The sequence below is a fragment of the Hyalella azteca genome, unplaced genomic scaffold, assembly GCF_000764305.2.
Source record: "Hyalella azteca isolate HAZT.00-mixed unplaced genomic scaffold, Hazt_2.0.2 contig14192, whole genome shotgun sequence".
Lineage (NCBI taxonomy): Eukaryota > Metazoa > Arthropoda > Malacostraca > Amphipoda > Hyalellidae > Hyalella > Hyalella azteca.
In genome coordinates this window covers 255,061-270,505 of record NW_025944084.1, presented here as the reverse complement: position 1 = coordinate 270,505, position 15,445 = coordinate 255,061, and the positions used below count along the sequence as shown (strand labels likewise).

At 37.0% G+C, this 15,445-nt stretch overlaps 1 protein-coding gene across 2 annotated transcripts; it reads left to right on the top strand.

The window, feature by feature from the left end:
* Window positions 1-488: 488 nt before the first annotated feature.
* LOC108674692 lies at window positions 489-13,179 on the top strand. 2 transcript variants are annotated; one of them, XM_047883973.1, is made up of 7 exons: window positions 489-661; window positions 1,082-1,156; window positions 1,963-2,033; window positions 11,077-11,139; window positions 11,821-12,092; window positions 12,640-12,774; window positions 12,911-13,179. In XM_047883973.1, the coding sequence occupies exons 1-7, from the start codon at window positions 504-506 to the stop codon at window positions 12,974-12,976; spliced, it is 840 nt and encodes a 279-aa protein (XP_047739929.1). In that variant the 5' UTR covers window positions 489-503; the 3' UTR covers window positions 12,977-13,179. The 2 variants fall into 2 exon arrangements, with proteins under 2 accessions (XP_047739929.1, XP_018018149.2); XM_018162660.2 differs by lacking the exons at window positions 11,077-11,139; window positions 11,821-12,092; window positions 12,640-12,774; window positions 12,911-13,179 and adding exons at window positions 2,564-2,763; window positions 3,349-3,483; window positions 3,833-4,072 and having other exon boundaries at window positions 1,963-2,096.
* Window positions 13,180-15,445: the final 2,266 nt, after the last annotated feature.

Here is a 15,445-nt window from a genome sequence, read left to right as displayed (position 1 = left end):
CTTAATTGTACATTTTTGAACTGAGTCTCAGTTTGAATTCATCTTTTAGCTCCTATCCACGTGAGATTGTGAGTAGATAAGTTATGAATTTTTTTCTCGTGTTTTGTCTTTTATTTATAAATTTTGGTTATAATTTCGGTTCAATGAATTTCAATTGTACTAACTTGTGGTTTCATGTGAATTTTAAAATGCACACTCGTGCATTAGAATTCATTCGTGAATTCTAATGCTTCATTCTTCTCACTCCTATTTAATTCATTTCCAATTGGTTAAGTCAATTTATAAGAAAGCTATATAAATGTAAATCCGGCAATTATGAGCTAAGCTTTTATGCAAAGTAATCAGGAAATTCCATGTCATACAATGAATAAAACATTGTCTTTCATTAATGTTCGCAGTACCTTATCCTCGTTCATAATTTTGCCCTTCCCTATAACTGGTATTTATCCCAATTACTCTGAGCCCTTTTGGAAACTGGATTTTGTAGCAAAGAAACATGAAGGATGCGCCCTGGGCGCCTGGAGATGTCGCATCTAGAATCATCCAGCGAACTGCAATTTGTGGAGCGCCTTAGAAACAGGCTTTATAAGCAGAGTTATCTGCTGCGATGTCACTCGACAACCAACGCTCATCCTGCAAACTTGCCAGCCAAAAAGCACCGGTGAGTATTTATTTTATAAATTTCAAAGTTAGTGCAAAAATGTGGTAATTCACCTTCAAATGATACTTTCATTTGATCACAAACAACCTTTTCAAATAAATATTTTAAAAATCTATCAAACAAGCTTTGAAAAAGTTTTTTATTGGCATTTAGTAAACATTAAATGAGAAATTTTATTTTACTTATGCGAGCACCACTCGTATATCCTGACAAATGAACCAGCTTCCTGAGTATTTATTCACTTCGGAGACAAATGAGCAGGAATTTTTTCGTTTCTAAATAGATGAATTCTCATTAATGACTAACCGTGCAATATACCACGTTTAGTGTCTTTGTAATATTGTAGTAATCTTTGAAACTACTTTGATTTATTATTGATCTAAATGTATAAGAACCTTCCAATAATATTTTTTATTACAGACAATTAAGCATCGCAAAAATGAAAACTGTCTTCATTTTCCTTGCCTTCGTGGCCATCGCAACTGCACATCGAGGGTAAGTTTTAATTGTTTATACATTTCGAATAGTCGGACTGTTTACCTATTTGTTTCACAAAATCTAGCTGTCGACAGATTATTGACATTATTGAAACCGTATTAATAAGAATATTCTGACTCGCGCAAATATTTACACTGTAACTTCTCCCTAAAATTACTAATATGTTGTTAACCGCGAAAATTTTCCAAGTTTCTTTCAACATATTTGAGTCGGTCAGCCTTTAAATTAAATTAAATTTAGCATCTGATAACTACTACTAAATTGAGAACTACTTGCTTCTAAATGTCTGTTGTAATGTCGTTCGTAGGAGCCTCACCATTCCTTCAAGTTGTTTTTAAGGGCAAAACGAGCACGAAATTACGTGCAATTATTGAAGCTACATATATCCACACAAAATCATTTTCATTTTCCCCAATCATCACTGGAGAGACTAACTCAGATGTATGATACAGTAAATCGAGGAAATTGAATTTATTGATAGGAAATTTGAAAGGTATAAATACAACGATCAGGTAAAACATACTCGCGTAAGGTAAACTGTATGTTTATAGACAAATACTGTATAGAATACTTTTGCGAACTTGTCAATTGTTAATTTTAGAAATTTGCATGTTTCCCTTCATCTTGAGTAAAAACTATTTTCTTGGGTTTACTTCTATCAAAATTCAATTATTGTTACCATTCTTTAAAAAACTCAAAATCAAACCAATTTATTTTCGCTCTAATCAGAATTATGTGAAGCCATTTCGTGATCTTATAATATTTTAAAGAAACTTCAAACAAATTGTTTCTTTAACTTTTAGGAATTCGAGTCCGGAGGAAAGGGCCTGCTGGGACGCCATCCGCACGGAAGGAGGCCGAGACGAAATTAAAGGTTACTTCGACACCTGCATCGCCCAGCAGTCGGGCCTTCAGGCCATCATCGACACCCTCAAACGTACATAATTATTCTTTGTGGATATTATTTATTATTTACTTTATGCGTTTGCATGGCAAACACTAAAAAGATATCTGTTAACTCTCTGCACTTTAAAATAAAGTTTAAAAAATAAAGTTTAAAATTGTGGATCCAAGTGCAATATATTTAAAAAATAATATATAATTTACTTCAATAAACATTTACTTTATTCGTTTGCATGGCAAACTTTATAATTGAATCCTTTAACTCGTTGCGATTTAATATATAAAGTTAATTCATGTGTAGATCCAATTGCAACAAATTCAAAAATACTATAGAATTTACTTCAATGAATCTAAATTTTTAGGTCGCTCGTGAAATAAATGTAATTTTGAACGGCTAGGCTGTTTCTTGATTCTTAATTCATAGCGCAACGTTTCGAATTATATTTTTAGAAGAAGAACGAGAGTTGTTGCTTTATTTTATACTCCCCCCCTCAATGGCAGCCAAACGTCCAGAGGGAGATCAGGCCACAGGTACCAGCAGCACAGAAGGCCCGGGAGGTCAGGGCGGTCGTCGTGGTCCACCAGGCGGTCGTGACGGTCGGCACGGCGGACGTGGCAACCCGGTGGCCCTGCTGCGGGAGAACGGTTACACCTCCGAGGTGGCGGTGCTCCTCAAGTGTGTCGCCCAGGAGCAGGGCTATGTGAGTACTCATTGATTATTATTATTAGCGCATTTTCTCATTTATGGAAAAAATGCACTATTGTGCTCGCCATGTCCGTCTGTCTGTCTGTCTGTTCGTCTGTCCGTCCGTGACATCAAGTTTTCGTCGACGAGAAAATGCGCTCTCTGTCACTCACTGCAGTGAGTACTGAGTTATATTATATTATGTTTCATTGTGAAGGAAGGTACTACAGGTATTGTATCAGACGGTTTAGTGTAATATTTTGAAGTGCATGTGTTTTCGATTTGTGATTTGATTTGATTTGTATGTATGTTTTGATTTTATATAAAAAGAACCCAGAGGACCAGAGAAAAGCATTAGTTTCGATTTTTGGTTAAAATTATTAATCAGAATGTGATAACGCATGTATAAACGGGTGCCTTCTATTGAGATTAATTCGATCACCTGCAGAATAAATTTTTATTACGAAAATCGAAATCATGTTCTTGATACTCATTCTCAGTAATCACGTTTTCAAATTACATTGGCTCCAAACTTACCCGATTCTTTCGGTTATAATCCTGATCTGATAAGTTATGGGACTCTTCTTACCTTTTATCACAGCTTGACGCTTCTGGAAACTTCAACATCCAAGACTACAAGAACAAGCTCATCGCCAGCGTCACCGCCGCCGGCAAGCAGAGTGAAGTGCAACGCGGCATCGACAACTGCCCCACGGACGCCCTCACCGCCTATGATGTGAGAAATAACAATTTTTTAAAGAATTTGTAATCTTTAAGTTGTGGCAGAAGTCATGTCTACGGTTGAGCTTAATAATTGTCATAGTATACAGGTACATGATAATTTAAATTAGCTTTCACATCTGCAATCAATCAATATTATCTTCGGTAAAAATTAATGATTAGATATTATACTGATTTCAATTGAATTGAAAACAGAATATCAATCTAACAATATCAGTGCAAACAAAACTAACAGGGGAAAGTCCGTCCCTCAATCATTTGTACTGCTGTGCAAACAATATTTCTTCACAATCGCTCACATATAACTACTCAATAAACCAACACCCATTAATCTGTTCGCGCAGGTGAAAGAATACATGCGCTGTGTGATCAGCTACTGCGCTACTGGCGCTGCTCCCACCAATTAATACCCACGCGATTCTCCATTCCACGGTCGGAGCTCACAGAGCAACTACCATGGTTGAACTAGTATAAGGTTGACCCATGAGAAGCTCATTTTTTGCGGATGGAGCTATTTGTTCGCACGTGACATCACTGATCTCAGTGACGTCACGGGCATTAACCAATCACCGAAATGCGATCAAACGAGTCAACCAATCCATCATGGGAATGACGGGTTTGTTTACGTTTCTCGGTCTCAGTGACGTAACAAGAAAGCTGAACTGAAAGACGTAACTTATCGTGGGTCAACCTTGTATAGTTCAACCATGGCATCTACTATCAGCATCAGTGACGTCACTGGCCCAACGATGAAACTACAGCACTTACAGGCATATTATATTCCAGAACGCAGTTCCAATGTAGTATTTGAATATTAATAGTATATAATGTATGTTTCGCTATGCTTTTTCTCAATACATATTTTCCTTAATATTCGTTTCGTTTGGTTTGCCCGATCTTAGAGAACACATTTAAACATAAATTATCTTTATTCATATTCAAATAAGTAGTTAATAAGGAGTCCTTCTCGACAGCTCTTCTTACATGGATTTAATCCATGTCGTTGATACGAACTGGTGACGTGCTTGACTGAACACTTCAGCTCTTTGGAACGAGTTTCCAAGACAGTTTTTATATGTTATCAATGCATCATATTAAAAAATGTAAGAAAGAACACAATGCACGAATTCCTCGGCCGTAGGATTATTGTAAAAAGTAACGGTAAATGGATTTAGGGTAAAAAGTGATTGAAAGGATTAGATTCCTCCGTTATGTCACAGCTTTGTGTGGAGAAAATCGTACGTAGATAATAATATAAAAGGAATCAGTGTACATAATACAAAACATCATGAGTATTTTGCTTACATTCAAACATAATAATGTTTGTGAGTAATAAATTAATATATAATAATAAATAATCTATCAATCCCTCTTCTTTGGATCAAACCCGCGTCGCACGCGCCCCTATATAGGTGTATGATGGATGGCACCGCGTTCTCGTCACAAGTGGATGTCGACTTTGATTTCCGTTCGTGCAGACTCGTCGAGCCAGCAAGTGTATTGTAGAATTCAAACTTGGAGTATTTCAGCCTGAGCTGACAGCTCAATCTAATAAACTAACAAATGCACAAAGGTGAATATTTCACTCAATGTTGAAATGTTGAAACACTCATATGACGTAATATAGAGACAAATAGACTAAATCGGACTTTGCGCACTTTAACCGCACTTCGAAATTAAAGGCAGGAAATTTGTTATGCACTACACGATCACAATTCTAGGCTCGTTAGCCGAATTGATTACAATGACTTCGCTGTGAAAGATAATATAATAACGCAGCATGTGAAACGCTCTTCGATCACTAGGCCCGGTAACAAGATCGCGTGTGCACTCTTCCTGCCTTCCCTCCGCAGCCCTGCTCGTAAATCAGCATGGAAAACTGAAATAAGAGACTGATCAATGCTATAACTATAATTTTACGCAGCAAGTTGAATTGGTATCTATTTTGAAAACTATATTAATATTTCTAATTAACGCGGCACATAAATGAACAAGACAATATTTTCTCTTGCAGCACCTCAACACTTCAATAAGATCACAACGAGACGACGACCTTGCAGAAGCAGGCAAAACGTATATCTAGTTTCTAGAGAAAAAAACGCACATATATCAGAATTACACTGAAACTGGATGGTGATAAGCCGATTGAACCTCGCTTTATAGTTCCGAAAGCATACGTATTTAAATGCAATTTTATATATGGAATTATTAAAATTTTAAAAATAGAATTATTATAACTTGCTTCTTCTAAAATACTGACGCGAGCAGTAATCACTTTGCGAGCATAGCAACGTCCCTGCATTCGAAATTGACTATAAAATTTTATCTTCCATTTCCGGTGTTTGCAACAGATAAATTTTACAATCCTTGTATATTTGCAAACGGAAGTTTAGTTTGAATGCTCCTTCTAGTTCTTCCCACTTACCATATAGCCAACGGAAAGATTTGTCGGCATGTTATTATTTCCCACTGCCGTGTTTTTAATCGGCAATTAATTTAATAATTGTACTGTTAACATTGATTAAGCTAATTAATTGTACTTCCATTCTAGGATTTTCGAACTCACGGTGTAGCCGGTCTCTAGAATAATTTTCATATAGATATGATTAATTTTTGTGGCATTTTTTTCACTTTTATATTCCTATAGTATCTTATAATTAGGTTAATTTATCGGGTCAAGAACGGAACGGTAAGAAATCAAAATTTCAGATATGCAAACAAACTATATATCACTATATATTCATAATATAATAAAACACTGGATTTTACAGAGTTGAAATAAAATTTATTGCATTTATTTTGTTTCATGCGTTGGAGTTGTCGGGTAAATTGTCACATCCAACGCGCCTGCATGGAAGCTTGCTCCTGCAACACATTTGATGCAACGGGCAGCAAGGAGCCTTTCACGCTCCGTAATTAATGGGGGCAATTTGTGGAGGATTGAATTTCTTAGAAATTTCTTCTCCCATGACTTACTTTCTTCACAAATTCTTGCTGACATCTTTAGTTTTTCAAGTGTTTCAAGCCTTGACACACACCTTCCTACATATTTTTGTGATATCATGACGACACAATAATTTATATTCTCATAATATCTTTGTCTTCTCTAAACCAAGTATATAGCCTCCTCTAAAATTCAAGCCGTCTACTGCCATTCGTGCAGCGTGAAATGGGTGCATTGGATGAGATTCCTGCTTTTGTCGGAACCAGAAACAAAAGGATTGCCGGGGAGCTTTAAAATCACTGCCTAGGGATCCTTCAATTGACCTTCACATCAATTCGTACTGTATATGTACTGTCAAGCCTGCAGTTATCCACTTCCCGAGGTGGCGTCATTATCGCGTCCTTCTCAAGACCTAAAGGACGAACAAAGAGAAAAAAAACACACTATATCTTACACTGAGTAACCAGCAATAACGTAAGAGATCGATCACACCTATCACGGACGAAGATAGCAAATAAACGACGTGTTATGATCATCGCTGACGGTGATTACATATGCCGAATTCTGGTACCGGTTGTAATGTTACTGACGTCAATAATGTGCAGAAAAAACACGCCTATACTCAGGAATCAGACATGGGATCACTATAATAGCCGGTAACCTTCAACGCTTGCAATGCCATCCGCAGAGCGCCAATGCAGAGCCCATCCCGCTCGCATGACAACCGGCGAGGCCAGTTTAAAATCCATGCATCGTCTTTGGGTTAAACTTTATTTCCGTAATCTTTATAATGACTCTGAACCATGGTTGCACTTCAGCCCCGCCAGCTACATACAACTCCAGTGCGATGAACACCGATGCCATCAATCGTACTAAGCGACGCTGCAACTCTCGGGGCTTCGACAGCTAAATCTTGCCTAGGTAAGCTCGAAGTAACCTGCTGCTATGTTGCTTGATTTGGCATAGCAGGAAACATATTAGAAAACGAGAAGGAAGTAGAATTTAAAATTTATGATTTGTGCATATCACTAGTGTGCTCGGCATCTAATTTCTAAAAATTTGTTAGAAGAAACGATTACAATAATTTATTTTGATGATTTCTTAATAAATGTTGAAGAATTTACACAATACCGTATTACTTTTTGCCGAGTATTCGGGCTTGAATAATCATAATTTACTAATCTTTATAATTAAGCTTTGTTCGACTTATTATGGCGCTCGCAAATGATTTTGAAAAATACGAAATTTATACATTTTTCCAATCGGTTAACTTTTCGCAACATAGGCGGATCGAGATTCTTTAACGTATGCGAATAACTTATTTAAAATTATATGAAATTTAATTTTTAAGCAATCGATTGTTTTTAAATAATGCCAGGTAAGTCTAAATTCCATTAAAAACTAAAAACTAAAACTAAACAACTAAAAACTGTGCAGTGTGCACGTTTTGTTATTCGTCAACTCCTATTTGGGTGGCAAAATAAAAGTTCATCTCTCCGCCCTTTTATTGTTATCGAGGTTCAAATTGTACTAAAATTATGGTTGCATTGAAACCAGAACATTTAACGTGCGCCCAGCAGCCAGGAAGTTAGTTAGTGGAGCCTCCCTTAATGATCCCGATGATAAAATCAAACGAAAATTGAATTAAATGATCATATGCATGCATCACATCGAAACGACCTATATGCACGCAATGCATGATTTCAGTTAGTTGTAAAACATTATTTTGTCAATAAATATAATCTAAATATTCAATTAAGATATTTCAGATTCATTTTTATCTCCACATCATAATCGTCAAACTGAAAATGCATTAAAGCTTGCACTGCTAGAATGAAAGTTGTGTAGATTGCCAGAACACCTCACAACTTATCGCTAACTCATGGCACTGTAGGAGCTTCTGATGGACCAGAGACGCTGAGATGCACTTCAGTCCAGCCGACCATATTCAACGAGACTCGCACCGGCGCTTCAAGTTCTTGCCCGATGAAAATCGCTTCGTCCCAGCGGAACGCAAGTCATGTTGCGTGCTTGGCTGCAATTTTCTCGCTTCCTTCATGCGGTTATAAAAACAATCGAAAAAAGTACTGTTAATTATGAGTCGCATTTGTCTTCATTATTCTACGTCACTGCACGCGGTGTTTAAACCTGCATGGTCTGAATTCGATAACGACTAGGCGTGTTGTGTTTTCGATCCGTTGTTCCATACCTTACACGATCAGAGAGCAGTAATAATAGCCACTGCTTCTGAAGGCGAGTAGTTAAAACTAATTTTAGTTCTAATTCACTATGAATGTTACAGTTAAAAAAATTCACGTGATTTGGCTCTTATTCGAATATTAAATCCTTGTGCGCAAAATCCGGGGTGCGACTTCAATTACTATAGTTTCGCCCTGCATGTGCTTGGCCGTCACCTACAGTATAAAGACTAAGTTGCCAGCAAAGTAAACTTATTCCTAATCATTTCCTTATTTCCTTGCATAATTACTTGGAATATTTTTAGAAAATGCTCTTAGTGAGTTGCCAAAAACATTTATTTTAAAAAGTATGTCAGTATTCAACTGAGAATATCATGAAAAAGTTTCATATAATCTTGCTAGATCATTTATCTTATTTATTCGGAGTGAACAGCGATTATTAAAATTTATGGTAACTCATTTACTAGGAAAATGGAGTAGTTTGGGTTCTCTTAATACGTTGAGTGCGACACGACACGAGTCACCGGTGGGTTGCAGGGACTTTTTTTCCGGACAAATTCCGCAACTTAGTTTTTTTTTAATTTCGTTTGTCGACAAAAATTTATGGTGGCAGTACAACCTCATTAAAATTTAAAATGTTCGGAAAAAGGGAAAATTTAATTTTTGCACCGGAACCTACAAATTTACTAGTATACTTTGAATTATGGGCCTTTTTATCCGCGGATTTGGCCGTTTTTGGGCCATCTGGCAGCGCCGGTGGAGATCGTGCCGCCCTCATGAGCCCCAGTTGGTTCTTCACGGATGAAAACTTTTATATCTTTATTATGTAAAGAAATATTTATGCAGTGCGAGGAACCTAATCGCTTAGCTACACAGTAGAATTAAAAAATAGAAAATGAAATCGAAATTTCATTTACAATTTTCTTGTGGCTATTGAGCTAACAACTTTCGGTGTTCACAGCATTTATTCTGTAAAATTAGCATATATAGGAAAACACGATTTAAATTATTTATTACATCAATAAACAAAGACTGCAGCCTTTTTGGTCAAAAATAAAATATCAATACGCCGCTTTTGCATATATACTTAAATATAAAATTGTTCAGCCCACGTTCTGTTTATCAAGACCCTCCTGTGTGATGTTCCAAGCAGATTTCATTGATACCTAATCACTGCAATTCATTATTTGATGACTGACTTTCTTGATAACTGGAACTGCCTCCTATCTCCTTGGTTTATTCTAACGTTTTAAAGGTGCGGATTTCGGAGGGTATGTTTCTCAGGCTCATCCAGATACTTCCGGTAAAATGACAGAGAATTAAGGTGGGGCATCTGAAGACGGCAAGCTTATATAAGCAGCGTCCGCAGCCAACGTTGGCACTCGAACAGCAGCCTTCAAACTGCAACCTTGTCACCTGGAAAGCTCACGTGAGTAAACCATGATAGCGTAATAAAATACTCTATGCAAGCGTCAAAATAAGATAAAGTATTCTACATGATTGTATTCAGCGACATGAAATATCTATTTGGCGTTGTCCATAAATAAAACTTGCAATGATAAAAATTCTGCGGAGCCAAACACATTTAACTAGTAGTATGTAAGTAGTAAGTTGACCACAAAACTTGCTTCCTTTTTTAATGGAATGGAATTCTTTGGCTTCCATACATGGAATTCTTAAGCGTAAGTGGGCTGAATATAATCAGCACCATACCATAAAAAAGTTATTTTTGACTTACGAATGAAACTTACCAAAGTATTTCAATATCATTTCTTTTACAGAAAATCAACGCAGAGATGAAATCTGCATTTGCACTTCTCGTCGTTGTGGCCTTCGCGGCTGCCCATCCAAACCAGTAAGTTTATGCGTTTAAGTTGATATAAATGAGTAGTCTAACTTTTTGGGGACCATATAGCAGAATTTTGTTTCTTAGACTCTTTCAAAATAGCTCGTTTTCCAGATTACTGACATAATTGAACTGTTCGAATACTAAAATTCTATGCTCTGTCTCGAATTCATTCGCGGCGATGTACTTCATCTTGATGCAATCTCCGGAAATTTTGATATTCTTTATGTTAGCACATGTGCGTTTTACACAGGTGTGTATATGCTTTCTACAAGTGACTGCAACGTCACATAACTTACATACCGTGATTTATTATCAATTATTGATTAAATTAATCTAATTTTTTACATCATTCTTCGACATCTGGGGCTATACTTTCAAAACTCGCTAAGTTGACGCAAGTACTTACGCTCTATTTTCTTGTCTATGATTGATGGATTCTGCTTGAAATGACGTCAATGATTGGTTAATGAACTTACGATGAAAGTATGGCCCCTGATAATTTCAATTAATTTACTTTATTTTTTATTTCCAGCTCTGCAGACGAAAAGGCTTGCTTTGACGCTCTTGCCCCGTCTGGTGGTCCCGACCAAATTAAAGGTTACTTCGACACCTGCATCACTCAACAGTCCGGCCTTCAGGCCATCCTCGACTCCCTCAAAGGTAGAAAGCTATTATTATATTCTTAGGAATGCACTTACATTATTTAAATTATTGAATCATTTGAACCATATTTAATTAAGGTTGATAGGATAAAACAATTACTGAAAACTTCAAAATAACGTAAATACATTCATAAAAATGTAAATTGCCATTAGAAAGATTGGTCATTAATATTTTTTACAGAGAAAGAAATATCATAACTTGAAAATAAATTCAGCCTTTATAACCATCGGATATTGTCAAAGAGATTTACTTTTTTATGAAAAAAATTAATTGGTCGTCAAGAAATTTACTGGGAACCTGTCAATCTGCTGCAAGTTCTTAATCACTATCCTTCTTCCGGAGCTTTTCGAAGCTTTCATTTTACAAGTGAAATCAGGGTAGTGCGATAACAATTAATATAATTATGAACGCAATCTTAAATTATACTGATGCTACTTCACGCTCTGGCACGACGAAGCCTAAGATGCTTCATTTTCGTACATCGAATTTTGTTAAGCATTCAGTTTGAGTAATTGTATGTCATTACATTTCAGGCTGCAATTTCAGCTTTCATACAAATGATAACCCACCTATTTATTGGAGTCAACTAAGCGGTCACGATACGGGGCACAAAGACTCGTATGTATTATTTTAAACTTTGTAGTAACTCAAAATTTACATTAAAATATTTCCTCGCAGCCAAGCATCCCAATGGAACTGCTGGAGGAAGTACTGGTGGCTCAGGAGGTCCTGGTGGACAGAATGGTCCTGGTGGACAGCGTGGTCCGGGTGGACAGCGTGGTCCTGGTGGACAACATGGTCCTGGTGGACAACATGGTCCTGGTGGACAACATGGTCCTGGTGGACAACATGGTCCTCCTGGCCACGACCCTGTTTCTGTGCTCCGCAGTAACGGTTACAATAGCGAGGCTGAGACACTCCTCAAGTGTGTTGCTCAAGCGGAGGGTAATGTGAGTTATGCTCAACCTTTCGAGTGTACAAATATTGGAATATAAGTTAAAAGAAGAAGAACTGCATGAAAAAAATATGTTGCCACAAACTGATGAAGGAAAGCATGTGAACTTTATGCAATCCTAGCTCATTGGCACGCCATGACAATTCCTATCGCGTCAGGATATTAAATTGGTAAGTTTTCCTCTATTTCTTCTTTAATCGTACCTCAGTAGGCATCGTAAACGGAAGCTAGATTGAGATGTAAAATTTGATAGAAATTTTAATTTTATATTTTTTAATCTCACTTTCCCTGCAAAATAAATTATGATGCTTCAATTTTCAGAATTTTAGTTGAATTGATGAGTAACGAGGATATATTTTCATTTCATTTGTCTTTTTTTAGTTCATATTGCCTGAGCTTGAGAATAATCGCGGTGGTAGTGTATAATATTTGATAATAGAGCTAGAGGTGTTATCTATCCCGAATAACGCAAGGTTAACCTGTTTGTTTGTTCATGGTTATTGTTTTAACGACTGAAGAACTTTCCTACATTTTCATGCCAGCTTGACGCTTCTGGAAACTTCAACATCCAAGCCTTCAAAGACAAGCTCATCGCCAGCGCCACCACCGCCGGCAAGCAGACGCAAGTACAGCTCGGTCTCGACAACTGCCCCACGGACTCCCTCACCGCCTATGACGTGAGCCAACTATGATGCGTCTCCTAATTTATAACCAATGATACTGTGCAATTGTGGTGCATTAATGTAGTCATTCAATTTTTCAGCTGATCATTGAACCATTCACCAATACATGATCGTTGTTTTTCTTGTACAGGTTATGAAATACATTCATTGCGTGGTTAGCTACTGTGCCACCGGTGCCGCTCCTACCATCCCATAGGCGCGCCACCCATCGGCCGCTACCCATCACCGGTCACGCACGCATTGTCAAGTTCAACGTCATTAACTCGCCTGGTCGCACTGATGCAAATTTAACTGCACCATTCAAATTGGCAATTTCAAATATCGTTTTTAATTAAGCACTTTCGGTCTTGTTTTCGATTCTGTCATTATATTTTCTGAATAAACTTTTTTCTTCACAGACGTTGTGTTTTGAAAATTCACCTTTGGTATTCCCTGATAGAATGAGCCATCGTGGATGAGGTTGAAATAATGGTGAATATTGGTTTAGGATTAAAATCAATGTAATTTTTACAACATCGAGTTGACGTTGCAGTACGAACCTGCAATAATTGTGCTTTAGTGACGTTGTTATAGTACTAAAATTGGTAAACCAAATTTATTCATGAGTTTATACTGAAAATTGAATCGACGTCTCTAAATAAGCGTGTAATTTATGTTGATGTGCTAGCTTGAATAAAATTTCAACCAATTGCGTTAATAACGAGTCGACGTCCTTCCAAGAAGTCCTTCTCCACAGGACTCATTCATCCACTTCACTCCTAGTCTCGACTGAAATAATCTCAAACGTCACCCGGAATGGAACCCTGAAATTGGAGCGCTCAATTGGGAGGAAAAGGATCATATTTGCGCATCATTTAGCATTTCAGGGATGGCATTCTGAAAAATTAAAAACACAATTACATCAAATGATCTACATTAAATTAGTCGTTGAAACGTTGATTATACACTATCTAAAAATATTAGAAAAACTATACTTGGTCGTGATTGTTGAGCATGTTTTTATGAGAGCATTTAAACCATTTAGTATCAATTCCAGCAAAGTTGGAGTAGAAGATTAGGCCACGTCAGGCCGGGCGCCGCTTGTAGACATCGCAGAATATTAAGAGTATAGGATCACCACTATGCATATCCTTTATAGCGCGGGATATCAACAGAGCAAAACAAATTTGCTTCAAAGCTGATTCAATCTCTATATAATTTGCTTGCAGCCACATTTCTTTAAAGCAGTGGTTCTTAAACTTTTTCAGGCTGGCGCCCCCCTGGGCTCCTCCCCCCCCCCGGTGACAGACACATATAAAAACATACGCCTCTTTCTTGATATTTAGTATGCTGCAATTTTGAAAGAACAAGGTCAAACACAAATCTTTCCAGAGGCCCCCCCAGATCCATCCACCGCCCCCAGGGGGGCGATATCGCCCGCTTTGGGAACCACTGCTTTAAAGCAACAAACTGGCAGAATTAAATGACAGCCATGAAATAAATGCGTATATGTACAAAACAATGAATAATAGCGTTTGAAGTTATTGTAACTGGTGCTGGTACCTTAGAAAATGATAAAAAAAATCAAACGAAAACCATTCATGACGAAAGAAACGATTATTCATTCAAAATTGTTCTAAAATCCAGATAAGGAATCACATGAAGTTGTCAGATGAAGATTTTATGGAAATAATTATAATAGAAATTATGATGGCTGGTACGACACTATGCTATGCTGTTCCCACCACTTTTATCGTTTAACAAGTGCAAAAATGGCAGATTGTCTAGAATTTTCGACGACATACAAGTATATGGCTTCTTTCACTCACACGCGTTGTGTTCTAGCCTTCTAGGACATAACTAAAGATATATGAGACGGCAACATGACTGTACATTTTCTTATAGACCTCACGAAGAGTTCAGCTTATGGAATAACTGTGGGAACAGCTTGATCGAGTTGTGAGTATATTAGACAATACTCGGAGAGATAATTTGCGCACCAACATGTTCTAGAACCGCGTCTGTGTATTTGACGGAGTATAGGCAATAAGAATGAATATCTTAATTCAGTTAGAGAGCTAACTCTTATAAAATGAGTTCCTACAACTAATTTTTCGTTGTACTGTCTCCTGTAGAGTAAGAAAGGCAAAACATATGCGATATTATTAACACGTTTTTCTTAGCTTAGCTTCGCGTTTGTTTGTTTGTTTGTTTATTTGTTTGTTTTTAACACGTTTTTCTTAGCTTAGCTTCGCGTTTGTTTGTTTGTTTGTTTATTTGTTTGTTTGTTTGTTTGTTTGTTTGTTTGTTTGTTTGTTGTTAACATTGACAACGAAAATTAGCCCACTTCTGATTGCTCTAGAGATCTGAAATTCGGCATGCAGGCTATTTTCGCCAAACAATTTCAGATACAATCATAAAAACTTGCAATTAGAGACCTAAATTAGCTCAATCGAGTAAAGTATATATATATATAGTATGACGTGCGGGCGCTCACGTTATAGACGAGCAGGCGCTGACGCTGCGTATCATCGATACGTACGTCAAGTCATACTTAATCAAGTCTTAATCGTTTTTCTTGTGGACTAAAAAGTAGAAAATAAAATACTTAAAAAAAATTTTTTAAAAAACCACGTTTTTCTTGTGGACTAAAAAGTAGAAAATAAATTATGGTTCGCCCCAAAAA

Bases quoted from the DNA above. Each gene is read 5' to 3' on its own strand.
- LOC108674692 (XM_047883973.1), top strand. From the start codon at position 504: ATGCGCCCTGGGCGCCTGGAGATGTCGCATCTAGAATCATCCAGCGAA. The intron at 662-1,081 runs GTGAGTATTTAT...TTTTTATTACAG, and splicing joins TTGCCAGCCAAAAAGCACCG to ACAATTAAGCATCGCAAAAA. The intron at 11,140-11,820 runs GTAGAAAGCTAT...ATTTCCTCGCAG, and splicing joins CATCCTCGACTCCCTCAAAG to CCAAGCATCCCAATGGAACT.